The sequence below is a fragment of the Streptopelia decaocto genome (genome assembly GCF_964273445.1).
Source record: "Streptopelia decaocto genome assembly, chromosome: 6".
Taxonomy (NCBI): Eukaryota; Metazoa; Chordata; class Aves; order Columbiformes; family Columbidae; genus Streptopelia; species Streptopelia decaocto.
Genome location: NC_138660.1, coordinates 4053519 through 4076782, shown reverse-complemented (window position 1 = coordinate 4076782; position 23264 = coordinate 4053519). Strand labels below are relative to the sequence as shown.

Sequence of the window (23264 nt, the reverse complement as noted above, 5' to 3'; positions counted from 1 at the left end):
TCATTCTTTCAGCTGGGATCTAACAGCCAACAGTTGAAGAACAGTTTCCAAATGTCCTGTCAGCTGTAAGTCTCTGGGCTATAAAGTTGTTTTATTTTTCCCTTTTCCATATGCATCCCAGCAGCACAAGTAAATGTTCGGCTTTGGCACTGTGCTTGAAATCTGGTGTTGGCAGGTTTCTTCCAGCAGCCTGCTTAGGCTGGACTAGTTACGCTGCAAACATTGTAGCACAGGGAGACTATGGATGTTAAACTTCAGTTTGGACTCTGTGCTGTATGAACTTGCTTGTTGGAAGAGTATTTTACAACCTGGGAGGCGGGGGCTGGGGGGAAGGTCTTTAAAATACCACTCTCTTCAAGTTTTGAGAGTAGAGAATGACTGCAAATTATTGTATCCTTTTTTTTATAGCCATTGATAAAATGTTCTCCTCCTCTGTGCTTTCTATAGGTCTGGTTCAAGAAAGCTGTGTTTTATTTAATATTGGACTGCTTTCATTGAAATTTAGGGAATTGCACAAATGAAACAGACAAATCTTTTCCCTGGTATCATAAATGTAATAAAAAGTTTTTATTTCAGTTAAATGTAATTTAGAGTTGCCCTAGGATTTGATTGGGACTTGATATAAACAAGTTCTGCACTCCATTTCTTTCCTTCTATGTGATAATATTTTTGATTTGTAACAAGTTTTTACTGTTGTAATTTCAATCAAATTCTCATTTCAACAGGTTTCTAACTGTAGATCATTGAAATTCTATTTTTATTTTGTTTAGAAGAGATTATACTTGGAATCATGAACATCAATGACTTTGTAATACTCCCGGGCTCAAAAACTGGAACCTCAGTGAGATTAAAAGCAAAGTAAGTGCATTTAACCTGATTGTGATAAAGATGCATTTTCTTCATTTTTAGTAAGCTTTAATGCAACATTAAGTAGAAGAACTTATTTGCGTAAGAGCAAGAGGAATCACGATGAGTTTCTTTTCTTGTATTTTCCCTATACTTTTATCCTTAAGCCTTTCTTTTCTTAGGCTTTTATCTATTTTCTGAGCAAGTTATAGGTTCTTAATGCTGTATATCTAGCATATATGTTTTGTAAACAAATGATACTAAAGGATTCACTGGGATAGTTTAATATAATTAAGCAACAAACCTTTCTGAAAACAGGCAGAACTGTATCAGTTTTATGTTGGGCACTCTGAAGCTTATATTGGAGTAGCCACAGCACTGTCACCGTATCCCCCTGTAATGAGATATTCTTGGGTCCAAGGGCTTTGCTCTGACCTGCTCTCAATTTTCCAGAACTGTTTTCAGTCTTGCTGGGAGACAGAAGAATGATGTGCCTTTAATGACAAATCTTTCAACTTTTTTTCCTGCTGCTTTAAACTTCTTCAGGTGCCTCACTCTTTCATATAATTCTAATGAATGTTTGACTACTTTAACTTTGCCAGAACTGTCAGAGAATTGCAGTTGGAGAAAGAGCAGTTAGAAACAGAGAACAAAGAGATGGAGAAGAAGTTGCGGCAACTACAGTCAAATATGAGCAGAGAAAAAGAAGAGAGAAAGTAGGTTATATTTCTGTTTCAAAAAAGGAATGCAATGAGAGGCTCCCTTCTCACCTCCCTGTGCCACAGATGGGATCTCATGCTAAGTTTGCAATTCACAATAGTGTTGAGTCTCCTCTCTCTGATATTTCTTCCCAATGATAGACTTGCTACCCTATGACTTTCTTAGTTTTAAACTCTTGTGTGGAATGTTGATTTTTTTTTTTTTCTCTTTTTTAAAAAGTAACCCAATAAATCCTTCAGCAGCAGAGATCCCTTTTCCTTATTTATTCCTTCTTTTCCCTTTTCCCCCTGTCTGATTGGATTTGTCACCTTAGTTTTAAAGCAGGAGACAGAAAGTAGTTTCTCTTGCACTATTTCAGTCTGATTTCTGACATTTCTAAAGAGGATGTTGTTCCTAATATTGCTTTGATCCTGTTTTGCATGCATCCGTGTAGCTTCTCGAGCTTTTTCTGTATGATGGCTTAGAAAGAAAGCATATTGTAAAGAACCAAGTGCTAGGGTGGTCATGTCAATCTCGGCTCACTCTGGATGTTAGCAAATCTCTGCGACATCTGCTGCCATTTCTTTGTACTTCTGCCTGATTCATTTTGTCACTGGAGATACAAGTGCCTTGAATACCTTGGTGCCTTAGTCCTGGTGATGCTGAGGGCCTGCTGCTTGCAGCTCCATCAACAAAGGGCAACAAAGATGATTAAGAGAGTGAAGCATCTCCCTTATGAGGAAAGGCTGAGGGAGCTGGGGCTCTGGAGCTTGGAGGAGACTGAGGGGTGACCTCATTAATGTTTACAGATATATAAAGGGTGAGTGTCAGGAGGATGGAGCCAGGCTCTTCTCGGTGACAACCAATGATAGGACAAGGGGTAAAGGGTTCAAACTGGAACACAAGAGGTTCCACTTAAATATGAGAAGAAACTTCTTCTCAGTAAGCATGACAGACACTGGAACGGGCTGCCCAGGGAGGTTGTGGAGTCTCCTTCTCTGCAGACATTCCAACCTGCCTGGACACCTTCCTGTGTAACCTCATCTGGGTGTTCCTGCTCCATGGGGGGATTGCACTGGATGAGCTTTTGAGGTCCCTTCCAACCCCTGACGTTATGTGATTCTGTGAACTTTTGCTTGAGCTGTTGAGGCAGCATTTTCCAGCACTTTTTTCCCTGTATTGTTCTCACGGAGGCGTTTTTGTATTGTTCTCATGACCTTGTACCTGCAAACCCTGATAGTGTTGTTAAACTGAGTTCAAATAACAGTAATCATTGGCATTTGCACCGCTGGTGGGAAGATCATCCTTTTCCCCCCACTGCATGTTTTCCTCACCCCTTGTTTTGTTTGCTTTAGTTTTTTTTGCTCTATGTTTGGTTTTCTGTAAACCAGTCATTTGAATACTTGATAAATATTATGTAATAGTGTATTATGCACTGTGCTAAAGCTGAAAATCACTGTTTAATCTCCCTTAGTCTTCAGTTCTTTCCCGCTGTCTACTGTGTTTGTCATAGTAGTCAATATCTAAACTGATATTCACTGAAATATTAATTGTAGGTATGTCTTCCTAGCTTATTAAAATATGTTACATTGATATTCAATGAAACATTAATTGTAGGTATGTGTTCCTGGCTTATGAAAATATGCCACATTTTAGCTGTGCTAAATGAATGGCCTGGAGCAGGGGTGTCAAACTCATTTTCACTGGAGCCACATCCATCTCACAGTTGCCTTCAAAGGCCTGAATGTAATTTTAGGACTGTATAAATGTAGGAGTAGTTACAATAAACTAGAATAAATCAGGACAATAAAGATTTATCTAAAGTGTACTTCTCTTACATTTTTATTCTTCCAGAACCAACCTTAAAGAATTGATGGGTTTTTCTTATGGTTAAAAACTTAGACCAATTTGACCATCTAAACACAAGTACTTTATTATACATTTGATGTTTTACTACTAGTAAAGTAGATGTGAAGCAGGTTTCAGTGAAAGGGAGTTGTTTGTGTTTTGTGGAATCAATGATCCTATAGACAAATACTTTATTTTTGATGCTCTGTTCTTATTTGAAAACCTGAAGGAAAACCTTTATGTTGCTCTTGCTTACAGAATACATAATTTGTATGTTCTTTCTTGCTCTCGGTTTGTAGGAAATCAAGTGCTTATCGTTGGAAATCTGGACAGGCAGGACCGATGACCATCCAAGCCCGGGCTTTTTCACAAAGCAAAGAAAACCATAATAAGGTAGTAATCTATCAGTATATTTGTAGACAAATCTATTTAAAACAAGATTTAGAACATTTATGCTACAGAACATGGGAATTTTATATACTCTAAAAATGTTAAGCACCTTCTGAGTAAAATTTCTGATTTATTTTCCTATGCTAAAGTTAAGCTTCACTTTGAGCTGGAGGAACATCAAGTTCTCTGTGGTGATCTGTTTTTGTTTGTTTGTTTTTTAATTGCCATAGATAGCAAATTACTATTTATTCTACAGATTTAATATTGTAAGAGTCTAATTCAATAGTGCTGGAAGTCATTGGGAGCCTGTCTTTAGAATTAATTAGGCCTTGTCTAATGTCCGTCATGAAACTGAAATACAAGGCTTCACATGAGGTTTTGAATAAAGTTCTTTATCTTCATAGATAACAGCTATGAGAAAGGCATACTACTTTAAAAATACTACAGTTAAAGTTGTGGGTTTGTTTTCTTTTAGTTCAGTCACTGCATAATGGCATCTGCATTCACAGTAGAACTCTCTTTTTTTTCTGTCCTCCACTTCTGCATGTCCTATAATCTGCCTTATGATGTTTTAGGATTGAAATCCCAACTTTCTACTTGGCCCACAGTAGCTGGAAAAGTCCTACATTTATCCCCTGAGGACTGATGCTAGTTGGTCAGGTGTGGGTTAAACACATTTTTGAAGCATCCTCTTGGACAAGGATGGGGCTCAGCCCATTCTCTTGGACTGAGACCGAATGTTTCTGAGTGTTTTAAAATGTGGATTAGGTTTATCAGTTGACTTTTGTTCTATGACGTCTTTGCTCAGACCTAAAAGGAGGGATGTAGAACTTTCCTGATGGATCACTGAAAAATTTGTGTTCCTTTTGATATGTGCACAGTGGGGTATTTTCTCCTAATTTCCTTTTTGGAAATGGCTAGGGTGATTTTTCTCAACCTCAAAAAGTATTAAGAATAAGGCAGATGTATGGGAATGGTAAAAATTGGTCAAATTTTTAAGTAGGTGAAGACTGGACCTTGTAGGAAGCGTTATCACTTACAACTGTAATAACTAGTCTTAATATTTCATTTGCTGGTGAAATAAATTCATCTTTTTACTAGCTTAGGCTCTTGTCCTTGAGGCTTTATACATCAGGGAAGCATACATTAGATGTATCCGTCATCAAATAATGTTCACAAGTGCTGTTAAAATACCAAGGGTGATAACGGAGCTTGTGGTCTTCTTCCTTGAATTAGTATGAAAAATATGTAGGGGATCCCAAATCCGAACTAATTCAACTTAGAAATACTTGTTCTTTCCTTTGGTAGACACTGTTATGTCTGTAGAAGCATGTAAATTAGACTGAGGAGGACATAAAAAGAGAGCTTTATGTGTTCTTTTTCTGGAAGCCATGCCATGTATGCTATATTGAAATGAGAGCTGTTAATTAAGAGAGACCACTTGAAACGAGCTGAAATAAATCTTATAGAAGTCTGAAGGGAAAAACAGACAATGCCAACTTCAGACTAAGCTGTCACAGTTGCTATTTAAAGTCTTTTGAAGCAGCAGCAGCATTTTGGTGTGAAGGTCTTAGCCAACACACCCATTTTCAATAAAATTGCCTACTTGCCTGTAAGTAGAAGAGAGGATCAGAATGAAAAGGGTTTTTTAACCCACCTCTTTCTCTTCCCCCTTCTCTGAGACAAGTAACTCAGAGATGTTACTACTTCAAAGACTTCAGATTTCAGCTGTGATGGCGAAGCAGAAGATGCATGGGGCAGAATTTTTGAAAAGGCAAAATCGAAATGGCAGCTTGTATGTGCAGGAGACTTCACAGGTCTGAAGCTGAACTGAAGTTGCTGTAGTAAGTTCTGCGGGTCTGTGGTTGTGGGAAACACTCGCTACGTAGCAATAATACCTGGCTTGGCAAACAGGGACAATGTCGTGAATGGGAAGGGAAACCGGTCACAGACATAACTGTTGTCCTGAGCCATACGTGGAGTTTTCTCTTTAAATACGTGCTTAGCTGTTTTCCTAGTAATGGTAACGTTTTAGTTCTATAAAGGTTAAGCTTTTATTCATTATAGCACCTTAGTGGTTTGCTTTTTTTTAATATTCATACTCCAGTACCATAGTGTTTATATATGCATATGTAAATATTCTTCCATATAGATTTCTTCAGGAAAAGTGAAGTTGCAGATACTCAAAGAACAGCTTCAAGGTAAATACATATTTGTTAAATAAATAAAAACTTGTGAATTTCTGGCAGAGTATCTGGTTCTTGGCGATTGCTGCAGTTAAGCATTAAAGAAATCGGAGACCGGAGTACTGGGTGGGTGTCTTCTTTTTTTTCTTCTTTTCCAGAGCCAATGAAAGAATTGTTTAGGCGTGAATTGGCAAATGCTGGAGCTCATGGAAAACCCAAAGTGGAAGAGACAGCATGTGGACTCATTGGAATTAAGAGTACACTGCTGGTAAGTAAATAGTTTAAAAATTACTCTGTAGCAACATACTATAATGTGTATATAAAGTAACTTTGTAGCAGTATTGAGATGTACATGTATTATATAGTATAATACGTTGTAAAATGAATTACCTTGGGTTTATCCAGGCTGTAAGTGATGTGTGGTCTGCACAAACAAACCCTCTGAATTCACCTCCATGTGCCTTCATGAAGAGACCTATACATCTAAATACCTATGTGCGTGCCTAAAACACGGGTGCATGTCTAAATGTAACGTTAGCTTTCTGTACATTAGCTTTTCTGTATGATGGAGATGTATGTGGTAGCATATGGACATTGTTGTATGAGCTGCCTCTGCCCCTTCCGTAAAAAGGAATAATTCTGATGGTGATATTGCTACTTTGAGATAATAAAGTCAAGGAGCTCCTTTGAACTTCCAGCTTTAGTTTTCTAGTGAATTGAAGTTTTTTAGTACTTTATTTTTGCAGTTTTTCTACTGGGAAAAATAAGACTTCTCTAAGATGGTCAGCTTAAGGTGCCATATCAATTATTATATGTGCAACAACTTAAAAGGAGGAAAAATACTTATATATTTGATACTAATTTTATCCTACTTTACTTAAATATCTTACCTTTCTAGAATCAAAATGATAATAATAGTTTTTCTTGTCTGTTTCCTAAAATATATTAGTGATAGCGACTATAAGCTTTCTCTCTGTGATAACTACTTAGTGCACATAAGGTAAAGGGAAGTTTTATGTGCTGAATTGCAAGGAAACAGATTAAATCGTTGTGTTATCAGAACTTTTATCAGCTCTTTAACAGGGAGTTTTGTTAAGCTGTATTATTATTAATTTGCCCAGCATGTGACTGAAGAAGACTGATTTTTTCCTTAAGAACACTACCATATGATTAAAATAAGAAGTGTGGTTGCAGGCAAATAGGACAAAATTGAGTGGTGTGTGGATATCTGGTAATTTTAAATACTCTGATTAGCATCAGGGCACATTCTGAATTCTGGCTGCTTTCTGAGCTGATGCTGGCTGCCTGGGGTAGGTGGGAATTAGTATTGTCAACTATGAGGTGATTTACATTTAATAAAGAGATTTTGCCTTTTAGCAGGTATAACTAGTGCTCCATTAGTGCTCACCTGAGCGTTGATGTCTTGTCAGCGCGGTCCAGCAGCACACTGGGGTTTTTCCTTCCTGCAGGCTGTTTTTTGCTGTCCGCTGCAAATCTCTGTGTATGCGCCGGTACCGAGTTCTGCCGCAGCTGCCGTGGCGAAAACGTTAAGAACTCGGTGTAACCGGCCGAGCAGCAGCCACAGGGCACCCCCGGCAGCGTTCGGGGTCCCCCCTCGGGGTTTGGGGGTGGGTGTGCGCGGAAGGTGACCGACGGGATCTGGCGGGGGCTGCTGGGCGGGGCGCGCCGCCAGGAGGCGCTGTGAGCCCGCGGGATGGACTCACAGCATCCCAGGGTGGAAGGGACCGCAAGGATCAGCTGGTCCGACGTTTCTTGGCAAAAGCCCAGTCTAGACAAGCCGGCCCAGCACCCTATCCTGTTAAATCTTAAAAGTGTCTGATGTTGCGGAATCCGCCAGTTCCTGGGGAGTTTATTGCAGTGGCTGATTGTTCTCGTCATGATAAATTTCCTTCTTGCGTCCAATCAGAATCTTCCCAGGAGCAACTTGTACCCATTACCCCTCATCTTTTCCATAGGACCCCTTGTATAAAGGGAGTCGCCATCTGCTTTGTAGCCACCCTTTAAATACTGGAACATGGTGCTGAGGTCTCCCATAAGGCTCTTTTCTCAATGCTGAACCAGCCCAGTTCTCTCAGCCGTTACTCACGTGGTCCCCCCAGGTCATGAACAGCACTTGTAAGATCAGGATAACACTGGTGGATGACAAACCATCATTTTAACACTGCTTTCATTACAAAGGGATTACTTTCACACTGCATATGTAACTTTCTTATTTGGTAGAAAGTTTTTCAGCTAAAAAAAGAGTTCTTATAGAAGCAAATAGCGTAGCTGTTTTACTGCAATACTTATTGGAAAAAATAATCATGCTGTCTTGTGCCTTGGTGGATTTTATAGTTATGCACTCCTCATGGAAAATTGGATTGAATTGAAACAATTGTAGTGTTACTTGGCTGGAAATATGTAACAAATTGATGGGTCAGCAGATGTTTACACAGGTTCTTTGAAATATTGTTATTGGTATTTTGTTTGAGGCTTTTCCAAATTGTTAAATGTTGAGCATTTAAAAAAAAAAAAATGTAAATACCAAGAACGGCCAGAGGTGTTTGTGCATTCATGAAGCATAATTATATACCTTTGTGAGTAAATTTAACAGTCCATGTTAATTGTTATTATAATATGTGGAATCTTGGAACTCTGAATTCCTACTTGTAATTACGTCCGTTCTGTCAGGTGCCACTTGGGCGTTCCTGATTCTTTCATACTTGGATTCTACTCACAAAGGAATAAACTGTGATGAAAGTAAAATATTATACTGCACAGTGGAGACTTAAGTTGTGTGTAGTTTTATTATTCAGCACAGTAATATCCAATTTCTAACATATGACTTGATGTTGCGTATCTGTTATGAAACAATAAAAAATTTATAATTTTATAATTAGGGTAGTAAAGATTCCTCCTAGAATTATTGTGTAGTGCTTAATTGGAACAAACTTAAGCTTCTCATGCATGGATATCACTGGATATGTCATTCTGTTATCCTGCTAAAATTTGTTTGACCACCTTTCTCCCCAGAAGTATAATCCTTTTAGAACTGCAGTAAATTGTCAAAGCTATTGCCCTGATAAATACATCCTTGCCAAAATGATCCTTGCTTATAGTATGTTAGTAGAAAGATTACATCATTTGATGGAAAAACTTCAGGTGAGAGTTTAAGGTATTTACAGAAGGATGCACCATCCTGTGAGTAACGAAAAGTAGCAATAAATTGTCTTTTGGGGATCATGTGCTATCCTGAGTTATTCAGTGGATGTAAATGTTATTTTCCATGAGCTGTTTTGTGTGGATAGAAAAATATTTCACCAAACCCATCTAAATGCAGGCTGTAGGATTTTTTCTTTTTTAATGTACTGTAACAGACCTTTTAAACCTGGAACTGAAAACTGGATTGAGATGTTGAAAGTTTATTGTAAGGACTAAATGCCAGACAGCAGTTCATTGGAACAGTATGAGGATTTAAACTGAGAATCACAGAGGTCTGTCATCACTCCGTCTGCATCAGGAGAATTCCATGTTAAGCTGTCTTGATCCCCCCCCAAGAAATCACAGAGGGAAATTCCCCTCTTTAAGTATTATATGTGCTTATGTGGTGTCCATGTGTGTTAATAACATGTTGGGGAAAAGAATTGCTGTCAGTTATGGATGATCATGGACTGTAAACAAAGTATCTTGAATTCTGGTCTTTCTCTGTGAGTAGGGAGGGAATAAAGGGAAAGAATGAACATAAAATATGTTTTGTTTTTGCTTAATAATCATTCAAGAGTTGACAATCAAAACCTTCATATTACATTTTCAAAGTAGTTTTGTTTGTTTTAATGAAGGTTGTAAATCAGTCCCAGTGTGAATAAAGCTGTTCTTCTCCTTCTGTAGCTGTTTTCAGCCAAACTCATCTAGTTCTTTACAGTATGGACTGTCCTGGACTATTTTTTGTGTGCGAATGGGTATTCTAGTTAGTTCCTCAAACAAGCCTTTTCCTCTTGTTGACCTCTACAGTTGTGCTTCTGCTACTGAACAGCTTCAGTAAGCGGAACTTCATTAATAATGTACATAGCTCATAAATTTGGCTGAATGAGATGTGCTGCGTAAAACAACTCACTTAATCTGTCCTGTGTAGTACCTAATGGAATATTCAGGTTATTGATTTTTTGCTCGCACATTTGCACTGTTGATTATTGAAATTATTAGATGCTTATGTCACCATCACTCTCGGATATGTGGTTACCTTCCTGCTTTTAATATGCTGTTTGGTGGAATGTTTGACTATATTTATAATAAATGAATGGTTTCACAATGTTTCATTAGCAGGCAGAAGCTGATACATGTGTTGGAAAATTGGAAGCCGCTGATGACTTCATCAAGGAAGTAAATCTGAATGAACCGAAAGTTAATCATGAGCAGAAGAAAGTAAATAGCAAGCATCAGGTCACATCAGACAAGTTTTCATCTCTGCCAGTATCAGTAGGTGGTGCTGAGGTAATTTACAGTTTGGGGGCAGCTAGTTACTGGAGTAACTAGACTAAGCCCAGAAAACAGGGTCCTATGTTTAGCTGACACGAAAAATGTTGTTCTTATTGCCTGTAACTGGGGTGAGGATCATTATCTGAAGTGCCGTATTAATTATGTTGTGGAACCGATTTAGGAACAGCCCTCAGAATCAACCTGTGCAGGCCTTGAAAATGAGGACAAAGGACTTTTATTAAGAGGTACATTCAATGAGGAGGAATCTGCAAAGTCTTTTCAGGAAGCTTTGATTCAATGGAGAAAAGGTAATTGCGATCACAGAGAAGAACTGCATACCAATCAGGTCCTATCAGGTATGATTTTTTTTTCTATCTTAATTGCATTTTAAAAACATAGGGAATAATTTTGTTGAGTTAGCAGAGATTTGATAAGTGAAAGTAGGTATTCTATTAGAATAGTAAATGCAATTTTTCTCTTTATAAACGAACAACAACCTCTGAAATTTGTTTTAATAACCTACAGATTATTGTTTTATCCCAATCCTTGTAACAAATTGTGAGCTTGGACAGATGGTTTAGCTTATGTCCCTGTACTTTTCTGTGGCATTGTTTCTCACATCAGACTTGCCTATGAATCGTGATGCCAAAGCATGAAGTCACAGTGAGGAGTGTGCATGGCTCAGGATTTCATATGTTCTAGCAAAGTACATTTTCTGCTTGTCTTCCATAGGCTCTTTACCCCTCACCTCCACTCCTGTCACTGTGGTAATGTCCCTTGACATGAGAAGCTGTAATAAATGAGGTTTTACTGCTTACCCCCACTGTTGACTCTGTCATGTAAATGTCATGCTGCTGGCCATTTAGATTTTGGAATTATGCAAATACTTATCTAGCCATAGACTACTAATGTGACATTCATTAAAATAATGTAGTTAAATAGCTAGTTTATAAATCTGAATAGCTGTATAAATTTATTTTAAATAATTCTAGTAGAATCTGTGGGAATTTGTGAGGTACAGACCAATCTTCCTGTTAAGAAGGAACCATTCCAAATTGAATTCAAGAAGGGCGGCCTGAGCTACATGGAGAAACTCTTACTAAAGAAATACAGAAGGTATTGTTGAAGTTGCTGGTAGTAATGAAAAAAATCAGAACTACTTGATAGCATTAACAAAAATTCCATCAAAACTTTAAAAATATTAGATATATTATCAAGAGTTAAGGTGACTGTATATAGTGCTTTACTTTAATACAATAACCATTATAACCAGACTTGCTGACTTAATATTTAATAATTACTGCAGAGGGTGTATTTGGAGGGATTCTCTTTGCTCTCACTGTTGGAGTATTTGAAGACTGGTAATGATACTTGGCTGCTTGATTTTGGGGTGTTTGCTGCAGAAGTTTTATAGAGAAAAGGAAGTACAATCTTCAGGATACTGTTATAAACATTAGAGTTGGATTTTTAGTTGCTGAGGTGCACAGTCACGTCAATGAAATTAAGAAGAGTTGCTGCTTTTCAGAGCAGTTAATACTGCGTGGTGGTTTTTTGTTGTTGTTTGGTTTTGTTTGGTTTTTTTAATGACTGTAATAAATATATATATATATATAAAAAAGATGCTATTTTTAAGATTGGTTTCTCTTCCTTTTTTAGAACGCCTGTTGATCAGATTTCTGGTAGTTGTGTTAAAGATTCAAGGGCTCTGCAAACACTGAGTGTACTTGAGGCTGTGACTGGTGAAGGGGCAGAACATGAGGATGATGTCGATGACTTAACAGGTATAATAGATTTCTGTTTATTGAATCTAACTATTAAATACTTTCGCTTGTGATTGTTGTTACTTCACAATAAATACAAATTTTGTGTTTGTATAAGTGAGTCTTGAACAGGAAAAAAATGAAATGCATCAAATTAACTCTATTTTGTAGTTGAAGAGGTGAAGAGGTACTGGACATCTGTTTTTAGAGAGGAAGTAGCTGACACTATTTCTGAAAATGCAGAGTCCTCTTTGAAAATTGAATTCCTTCATGATGTAAGTATGGAATAAAGGACTTCATGGATCCTCACAGGCATCCTAAATTATTTGTTTAAAAGTTAATCCATTAAATATTTAAAGTAGCAACAACTATGTAATTTCTAATTTTAAAAATGGTGGGTTTTTTTCTCTTCCATTTTCTTTCCATTTAGCTTCCCAAAGTTTTCCTGTAATTTTTTTTTTCCTGTTGTGACCAGGAATTCTTACTATACAGAAATGATACACTTTTAGTTACTCAAGTTGATGTTCTTTGGAATTTTAATCTGTTGCTGAATCTGTTTTTTCTTTATTTTGTTCTTTACTTAGTCCTATGAGAAGCACTTGGAAGAATCATCTGACTTGTTGGTGATGGAAGCCTGGGGTGTGGGAATGAATAAGCAAGGAAAAGCTGAAACACCGAAGCAGTGTGGAAGGTATCAGAAATGCAGAGGTTATTTGGAAGAGAAAAGGGAATAATCTTATCTTCCGACTTAGTTACGTTCCTAAATAACAGGTGTTTTTACTTGCAGATAGTTGTACTTCATGGCTGGGGAGAAACCTTGATTGTAAATTGCAAATTGCTTTACGACATGGTTAAGATATATATCTTCTCATCCTTGGTGCAAGATATAGACTATGTCAGTGTCATCACAGTTACTGCTTTCACTTCCTTTGCATTTGTCTGAGATTGTTGGTTTTGTGCTTGCAGATCATTCGAAGAACAGGTCAGCAGTTAACGGGTATATGACACATTTGCCATTAAAGTTAGCGAATAGTAAGTTTGTGTCTTTGACTGTCAGTGAGCCACCTAAGTGTATTAATTGCCTGTAACTAGAGAGACATCACATTGAGATTTCTTTATTTTGTTTACTTGATCACTCCAATGTTAAACCATTTATTTAAATGTTTCTGTCCTGAATTCCCAGTGGAATTTCTCTTTTGTATTTTCTCATCTCAGTAGGAGCAGGGACTAACATGCAGAGAATTCTGTAGTTGGTCAGTGTTTTGTTCTTTTCAGATACTCTATCTTGTAATTCCAGGCAAAACTAAGAGTCCTAATAATTAATGATACAGTTGCAATTCTTGTGATCTCCTAAAATTTAATCGATTATATGTGATCTGTTTTGTTATATTTTGTTCTTCTGCTCTTTGCTCCTTCTGTTTCAAAGTGGATCAGCAGTTGCAGATCAGAATGACACACTGCAAGGCTGCTTGCAAAATGAAACTGTAGGCATAATGAGAGTCATCTTGTCATTTACTGTCCACAACTGACACTCAATATTTATCTCTTCCTCTTGACAGAAATCCTGTTTCTTCTAAAGAAGTTTCTCAAGGTAAATTTTAAAAGTTATTTCTACAGTATATGTAAGTATGTATGTACAGTTTTGTCATTCTCATATAGGATGTCGTAGTCAACTTCAGTGATTATCTGAAAAATATAATTAAATATTGTTGAATTATGTACCATTCCTTGAGCTATGCAGGTCCCTTGATCACAATTTAATGGTCTGCACAAGCTATTTTGAAATGATAGGCATCCGCTGTGACAGCAATCTCACAGATGTGAGCTCATATTTGAGGGAGTGTCCACCCCAATATGAGTTGTATACTGAAAACAAACCCATTACAAAGCAGATGAGGTGGTCTTACAAATCTCTTAATTTGTCTTTACTGTAGTAGATCTAATGTACAGCCCATGTCCTTTTTTTTGGTATAAAAATGCTTTTATGTAAATAGGTTGAGAAATTGAATGAATTATTACCCTTTCTGCGTGAAAAATCATTGTTTAAGTATTGCAGTACCTGTTGCATGGCAGTGAAATCACCATGAAAGTTCATCAGCTTTATTTTGTGGCCCTCTTAAGTGGTCCCAAAGATCTTGCTCTGTCCCCTAAAACTATGTAAAATATATTGTCACTTTTAAATATTAAGAAATAAGTTAGAATGGAAGGGTACTTTATTTCTTATTCTTGCAAGTACCAAAAAATTGCTGCAACACTTCAGGGCCTGGCACTTGTTCTTTTTGTGTTTAGTTCAAGAAGCTGCTTATTCAAGCCATGAAATGTGAAAAAGCAAACAAGGTCTGACTAATGAGGTGTGATTTATGTGCTGCTTTGGGCACAGGAGAAAAAATAAAATGTCTGTGTCTTGTATAAGCAAAGAAAAACAGCTTGCAGAATCATACACAGCACGGTAGTATGTATTTCAAACCATTGTACTGCTTTTAAAGAAATTCTATGAAATTGCTACTATTGCAGTTCTTATGCTGACTCTGGTTAGATTATAGCATTCTACGTGTAAAAAATGACATTATCATGAAGGAGTAGTTGGAAGCATTTTAAGATTATTATCAAAATCTGACATTTTCATAGACAATAATGTACAGGAACATATACATGAGGTATGGAATTGGCACTACTACCTGGTAAGTCTAGTCCAACTCTCTGGATATCGGGCAGGAAGCTGATGAAAGTTAACTGTTCTTATATGTAATTGTATGGCTTAGGGGTAACTTCAGTGGAGATTTTATATTTTAAGTTTGTGAAGAAAATGTGGTAGACTTGCAGCTTATAATTGGTATTGATTTCCATTTAAAAAAAATGTATTTTCATGTTTTTTTTGTACTATTGTAGAAAAAATGGTTGTCTGCAGTCATCTTGAAAGAAATACAGTGCAGAAGGAGGGTATTCCACTAAAGACTGAGAGGAGATCTCTTAGCTCCTGCAAATTCCCTGAGATCATCTCTAACCCTTCTGAACTAATGACCAACAAATCTCTTATTGAGACAAAACTGCAGAAAAACCATAAAGATTCACAAAAACCGGACAGCGTCTCAAACAGCCAGAGTTTGGTTTTGCCTGGAATTACAAAGTCTTCAGTGGTAAATATTATATCTTTGATTGTGAAACAGATAAACTGTGTTGCTTAATCTGCTTTCCCAGTTTAGCATGAGGCAACCTGCTTTGTTCCTGAATCAGCTGAGAGATCGTGATAGTTGTATGGTTACTATGAAATATTCTACCACTTTTCCCCATTCTTCTGTAGGGGAAAGGGACCTGGGGGTCCTGGTGGACAGCAGGATGACCATGAGCCAGCACTGGGCCCTTGTGGCCAGGAAGGCCAATGGCATCCTGGGGTGTATTAGAAGGGAGTGGTTAGTAGGTCGAGAGAGGTTCTCCTGCCCCTCTACTCTGCCCTGGGGAGACCACACCTGGAATATTGTGTCCAGTTGTGGCCCCTCAGTTCCAGCAGGACAGGGAACTGCTGGAGAGAGTCCAGCGCAGGGCAACAAAGATGCTGAAGGGAGTGGAGCATCTCCCGTGTGAGGAAAGGCTGAGGGAGCTGGGGCTCTGGAGCTGGAGAAGAGGAGACTGAGGGGTGACCTCATTAATGTTTACAGGTATATAAAGGGTGAGTGTCAGGAGGATGGAGCCAGGCTTTTCTCAGTGACAACCAATGATAGGTCAAGGGGTAATGGGTTCAAACTGGAACACAAGAGGTTCCACTTAAATTTGAGAAGAAACTTCTTCTCAGTAAGGGTAACAGAACACTGGACCAGGCTGCCCAGGGGGGTTGTGGAGTCTCCTACTCTGCAGACTTTCAAAACTTCCCTGGGCACCTTACTGTGTCACCTCATCTGGGTGTTCCTGCTCCATGGGGGGATTGCACTGGATGAGCTTTCGAGGTCCATTCCAACCCCTGACATTCTGTGATTCTCCAGTCCCTCTCCATGCCACCCAAAGCGATCAAGAGTATAGTTTTAATCAGAGCATTGTCACCGCCTACCATATTTCATCTGTAGTGGATGAAGGCCTCTGTATTTTCCAATTTGTATTGTCAGTTTTCTCTTAATGTTTCAAAAAAGCAGAAGAAAGAGCAGACTAGTCTCAGACAAAAAAAAATGTGCTGGGGGAGAAGGCAGCTTTTCCTGTGTTAGTATCAAGGTCACTTCACCTCTCAGTTGAAAGCCAAAAACTGCAGATACTCTTCTCTAACCTCAATTATTCAAATGTTCTTTCGTTGAATATAAAATTGAGAGAAAAAATCATGGGGGAGGTTGTATCATTAGATTTGCAGTTATTGTTAAACAGTATTACTTTAGTTTATGTGCACAAAGATAAGTTAGAACAAAGGAAGACTTCTTTTCATGTCCACATGCAATCAGTGGAAGAATAAACTCAGACTCTCACAATGTTAGCAATGGAAGTTTGTAGGATTTCAAAGCATATATGGTGCAAAATGATCATCCTTATGAATAGCTATTACAGCAGGCTCTCAGAGTCATTCCAAGTTGATGAAATAAGCATTTGATCAATATAAACTTGCAAGGGCAACTTATGAAGTTTCCTGTTTCTAATACCTTTGTCTTATTCAAGTTACAGGATGTAGCCAAAAGGCAGAAATCTGTTTCTACACAGTATTTGGGACTTGAAGGTTTCTTTATTGTAGGTGCAAATCCTAAACAAGTAATACCTGAAGCGCGTTCTTCACGCTCTGCTGACTCTGGCCCTATGGACAGTACTATCCCATTTTCAGGTAATGGTGTGTGAATAGAATCCTCAAACAATATACATATTTATCACCGTTGCTGTAAGCCATCCTTCTTTTCCTGTAAATTGGATCTAGTTTACTTTTAGAAGTCACTTTGGGGTAACAATCATGCCAACACACACAACTGGTGCTGTGGAAGGATAAAAGAAATAAGCTTACTAGGTATAGTAGGTATAATGCTATAGATTTACATGCTGCTTTATATCCCCTGAGAATTTGGTTCCAGCAGGAATTTCTGCTTTTCTTTGTGCATAATATACATCAGGAAAAAATGCTTTTAATGGTGTATATGAAACAACACATGAAATGATTGCGGAACGTGAATATTAATTTGAGTGTATCACTTGAATTCAAGCTTGTTAGTGTATTATATGATGATTTCCCTACATTGTCTGTAGAAAATTTGTTGCATGACTTCTTTAAATCACACACAGCAAATATAGTAACAGTAAATGCATGTTAACACAAAACCTGCAAATAATTTTCTCTAATACTTTGTAGTTTCAGGAGGTAGAAAGTGGGTGCCTGAAAGGAGCTTAAGTGAATATGCTGATGGCTCTGTAGTTCAAGATGTCTTAGAAAGTCAATTGAACCAACGTTCATGTGGTTTGGAGACTCAAAATAGCATTTCTCCCCTGATGGAAACGTGGAGGTCATACCCAGGTAAAGACACAACCAGCTTTGAGTTTTGAGAAACTGTAAAAAGTAGAAGCTCTGTTTGTGATGATTGCCTTGAATTTAAGTCATTTTTGTATCTGCATCTATTTACTTGCATTTTGGGAATAATGGCTTATATACATAGCATTGTTTTCATAAGTATGTGCTTTTGAGTTAAAGATGTTCTCTTTCCAGCGCTCACTAATAATTCTTTTAATTGTTCTTAGTTTCTACCCCTGCCTTCTACCCCATTACTTCCCTTTAGCTTGAATATTTAGATAATGAACTTTCGCGAACAAGGTTATGTATTACTGTGTGTTTTGCAGCATCTAGTACAATATGGTTTTGATGTAATAAAACACTTCTCCATGCTACTGTCTTATCACATGAACTCTTAAGAAACAAGTAATGTTTACCTGCATCTGTACTTCTTCGTTACTTTTCTCAATTTCAGCTGTCTCCATCTCAGGGAACGTGGCTTACATGATTTCTCTCGTCTTAAGCAACCAGCTTGGCATTTTAATTTTAAAACCACTATGTGCGGAAATTGAAACTGTCAAATTTGAATCCCATAAAAATATTTGAAAGTCTCTATATTTTATTCGTGTTGCCTTAAATTAAAAAAAGATAGAACCAAAGTTTTGAGCTTTCTATAAGCGTTCTCAATTGCTTCTCTCTCGCAAAATATGTGCCGTTGTACATAATATTTAAATCAAATATTTATTTTTTCTGAGAGATACCTCCGGAATGTGAGGTGCTACTTCCCAATACAACTGTGAACTCTTTAACATTTATTAATTCACAATCTTAAGCAAAATTAATAATCTATTAAGACCAATTAATAATTTTAACTACAATTAATATAATTAATGAGCTGAGATAAAATTCTCTTTATTTGTGAAATCTTGAATTATTAGCAGTTGTGACCTTTTCTGTTATTTCAGGTAATTATTCTAGACCGTGGTCAACAAATACGCTACACTGTAAACTGACTGCAAATTGCCCCACAGACACACAGCCAAGACCCAGGAGTTCACCTCTGCATGCATTTAGAGCTGATACGGAGATACCCAAACACAAGTGTCTTGATGTAACCAGACACGCTGAGTATCTTTGGGAACGTGCTGCTGAACAAGAAGCCCTACTTGCTCTGGAAAAAGAATTACAAATTTATACAGGCAAGTGGCAATATTGCTGTGGTTTTTAAAGTTTTCCTCATGCTTACAAGTAACACAACAAAGCAAGTACCTATTTCATTTCCCTTCTCAGATCTGATTTTGATGCAAAAATGTACTAAACCATTTGATGATGTGTGTTGTGGTTGAACAGTGATTTATTTTAGTAGAAGCAAACTGTTCATGCAACTTTTTAAAATTGTTTATTCCCTGCATTTTTTGCAAAAATCTTCAGGATGTGTTAGGTATTAGGTATTATTATAACTGTCTTTTAAATAGGTATCCTTTCCTTAGTTATTCAATAACGAACACACCAGGTGGTGTTAGAAGTTAGACTTGATTTGATGCAAGAGTAGCAAGAAGGGGAAGAGATGGACAGGAAATTCTATAAATCTATCCTGACAAGAACTGTCACTATTAGGACTTGATATTACCCCTCATTTTGGGTTTGACTCAATGCCTCTTCCTCTTTATTTTTTTTTTTTAACCCCCTCCTTGTTTTTTCAAAGGTTAGAGAGGTGGCAGGTGGGCAAGGTCAATTGTTTATGGTTGAACAGAATGATTGAGTTCTAGTTTCATTCTTTGAATCCAGGAAGAAAAAGATATTGAGATGCTTCTGTTCCATCTTAGTGGTAAGACAGGTCAGGTGCATAAGACATGCTGTGCACGATCAGCCCTGGTGAGCTGCATCTCTTAGGCTGTAACATGGTGCCTCCGTTCTGAGTTGCTGTGGTGCTGTAATATTGGCAGGTCCTGGCTATGATGCATCTTTAGTAAATAAAAGTAGTCTGGATTCCAGAGTATTCTGTCTTTTAAGACATTTTTACCTTAGGTTTTGCTGTGCTTTTTCACATAACTCTTCTGAGGCTTCCAAATACCACATTTCAGGACAACTGTCTTTCCTTTTTTGATATGTACTCATCAGAACACATGTTTTTTGGAAGAGTTTCTCTTGTTACTGCTTGAAGAATGAACATCCATGCTGAATGTGACCAGAGGAGAATAGGAAGGGCAATTACTGTCTAACCGTCCCGTTTTTCTTTCCCTTTCTTTCAACTTTCTTGGAATACTTTTCACTTATTTATAAGTTCATAGCAGAGACTTAACGGCTAGCTGGGAAACTAGTGATGTACTTTTACATGTGTTGTGTAAGAAGCAAAGACTGTGAGCCCAGTTGATCATCTTTTTGTATTGGTGGATGTGGGATATATCCTATTACTCCACTTTAAATACATACTACCAGTACTCAGCTACTTGAGGTCTACATTTGCTACTGTGTTTTGAGGTTGCATAGGTATTAGTGGGCCCTATATATAAGGTTTCATATTGTACAGACATGAACATCTGAGAAGTAATCGAGAGAGTTTGTTTCTAATGATACAGGAACTGTATTATAAAAAAAAATCATAATTTATTTGAGGGCTTGTAGTGTCATCCTTCATCAGCTAGAGTTGTTTTGAGACTTTTAATGGCAAGTTTTTGTTGATACTGTGAAATTCTTTAAGATTTAGTGTAGATAAAGTGTTTTCTTGTTTATATTTGTTTCTGAAATGACCTAAAATATTTCAGCTGATGAAAAGCATTACAGCTTAACTTCTGAAGATGTGACCTCTGCCAGCAGACACCCAGAGAAGATAGGTAGAAATACTACAGATTTCCATAAAAAACTTGAGCTAAAAGACCACAGCAGACTTGGTGCTCTCAGGTAAGCTGAACTTGCTGAGTATCTTTTTATGATATTGTAAGGTGCTCAATATGCCAAACATCTTTCCAGAACTGAGATAAAACCAGTCTTGACTTTCTGATTGTACTCAACATGCTGATGACAAATGTCAGCACAATGACCTGTTTTGTATCTTGGCGTTCTAAACCAGTGACCTCAGGCAGTGATATATTTTGTTGCTGAGACTCCAAGCTACAAATTTTGGGCTTACGCTTTTTAATGCATTAGCTTTTGTTAATATACAGCAACAAGATTTATAAAGGAAAGTATGTCTAGTGGACATCATCTAAGTTCTTTGGGTTTGGCACATTTTAAAAGAGAGTTGTGAGCAGGTGAGCCAATAATATTTAACTCACCATAGTCTGTGATACACCTGTTAGATTGCCATAGAAACAAGGAGATTCCTCAAAGTTCTGTCTGTCATTGGTTTCTTACTATCTTCTCGTAACTAGTCAGGGTCAGTGAGGCACTGTGAGGTTAATTACATGCTGTGTGAATAGAGCTGGTTCAGAGATGTGTGCTTGGTTATTTTTCATTTTGAATTTAATATTGAAATTTCAGGTGAGTAGAAAAGCAAACAATATTTGCAAATAGTGCAGACAGTAGAAATGAAACCCACTTTCCTGCCTTATCTGTTCTAGGATATGGGATTTCTCTATTAAGGCACAATAGTGACAACATGATTTACTTCTTACTTGTTTAAGAGGTGAAAGTGTATGTGACAAAAAATGAGGGGGAAAAAATAAATATAGTAGCTTGTAATGTATATATGCTTGTGAAATATACAGCAAAAGCTATTTTCATGCCTTCTAGCTTTGCATATGTGAACGTTATGTCACTAAGGCTTGAAGTGGAGTAGCTTGAGGAATTTGAGCTGCTGAAAATCACTGTGGTGTGTTTCTTTTAAGGGGCTGGGATGAAAGCCAAATGGAGGACGAGGAAGAAGTTCTGGAAGATAAACAACAGGTTCTTGCATTGCAATGAGCGCGCAAACAACACAATTTTAATCTTTGCGTATCGTACAAAACCAAGAAGCAGTCGAAGAGGTGTCTTGAGTGCTGCTCAAGATGTTATTTATTAAGGATTATTTTGTAAAACTGTCAATAAAAATTCTTAAAAGTCCCTTGATTTTGGCTTTTTTATTAGTATGAAGAAGTAATAGAATAAAAGAAAACTTGTGCTGTTTTTTTTAGGATTTTTTTATTCCTTAATTTTTATTCTACATAAGGTTCCTTCCCCTCACACTGAGTTTTGTGTCTCCAAATGCAGTTTTACGTTGCCCAGCTGAGAGGTGATGTGCAAGAGGGTATTAATGGGGTGTTCTTAAATTGGAGGTCTCAATATGGCCCAATTGAGATAGTGAGCTGCGTAGCAGAAAGACTAATAGGTATAGTATACTTTACTCCTTATCATGTATTTTACAACTAAGAGACTTTTCACCTTGCAGAATAGAAATGAACTGTTTTACACAGTGTGTTTTACTTCTGCTACACTCTTTTCTTCTTAATTTCAGCAGGTAGCATATATCAGCAGTAAACATGGCTCCCTCGGCTCAGCATCGATGGGAAGTCACTTATTTTTCTGTCCATTCTGTTTGAATGTGGTGGACACTTTTTCCCTATAAAGACATCTTAAGAGCTTTTTTTTTTCCTCCCATTTTTTTCCCCATAATTTTGATTTAAAAAAAGTGCAAGTATTAAATGGCAATCACAAAGATTTCTGTCTCATTGTGTTGGGAAGTTTGAAAGCTTTGGTCTGACAATTGTTAGCTATTTAAGAGTTAATCACCTAATGAGACTTGTAACTGTTCACAGAAAATGTGAAGTAGAAACTTTATATCCTGCTTTACATCTTCCATCTCTGTTCCACAGTCCTCTCATAATTGCTTTAAATGAGTATATAGACAATGAAATTCGGAGAGCAACACTGTACGTACTTTTGAACCATGTTATCCATTTTAAATTTAATGAAAGGGTTATGTGTCTACTTCAGTCATTTTTCACCACTGCAACAGTGATCAGTGAGTTATGAAACTTCATGTCAGATATCTTTTAACAAAGGTCATGGTTTCCATCCCTAATATGGTTAATTAGCAAATGTAGAGAGCTTTAAGAAATAATTTTCTGTAGAGACTACAATGTTTAAAGATGTCTTTGAGTGTTCTTCCTGAGAAACTTGTGATTCTATGTTCAGAGGTGGCAAGTGACCTTCATCAATGTTGTAGTGGAAACATTCCAATGTATTTTTTAGGTTCTGACTATTGAACATTTATATTTTCCCCACGCCGCAGAACTCTAATGTAGTGTCCACTTGTTGTCTGTGCCCCCATCAATTATGCAGTAATTTTCAACAACAGTGACAGTAATCTTTTCAACAATTTCTTTTACAGGAAGAAAATCCTAATTCATAAGATCTAGAGCCATCGGGCTGAGCAGACCATTGAGTTTATTTCCTGCCTCATTTCTGGTCTTTAAGGTGAGGGCATATTTTCCACTTCAGTTTTCTTTATGGAGTTTACTAGATATTGATGTTTTATTACAGCAGTCCTTTGCCTGAAAGTCTAAGAATGAAATCACAAAGCGTGTGTTCTGCTTTGTAAATTCAGGCCGGTGCTTTTCTCTCATTACTGTAGCCTTTTCTTTCTTTTTGAGTTACTTTTCCAAATATTCCTATTACTCTCATTTCCCTTGCACAGAC

The 23264-nt window shown here is 37.3% G+C and overlaps 1 protein-coding gene across 1 annotated transcript; it reads left to right on the top strand.

Annotated features, from left to right (window-relative positions):
• Window positions 1-790: 790 nt before the first annotated feature.
• On the top strand, window positions 791-21590 carry ZBBX (zinc finger B-box domain containing; the record flags this gene model as incomplete). The annotated part of the gene is made up of 18 exons (XM_082055280.1): window positions 791-858; window positions 1449-1562; window positions 3693-3786; window positions 5936-5984; window positions 6128-6237; window positions 10293-10460; window positions 10627-10801; window positions 11441-11561; window positions 12102-12226; window positions 12377-12480; window positions 12790-12896; window positions 13765-13796; window positions 15095-15342; window positions 16838-16997; window positions 17520-17675; window positions 18614-18847; window positions 20414-20549; window positions 21476-21590. The coding sequence occupies 18 exons, from the start codon at window positions 791-793 to the stop codon at window positions 21549-21551; spliced, it is 2277 nt and encodes a 758-aa protein (XP_081911406.1). The 3' UTR covers window positions 21552-21590.
• Between the last annotated feature and the right edge of the window lie 1674 nt (window positions 21591-23264).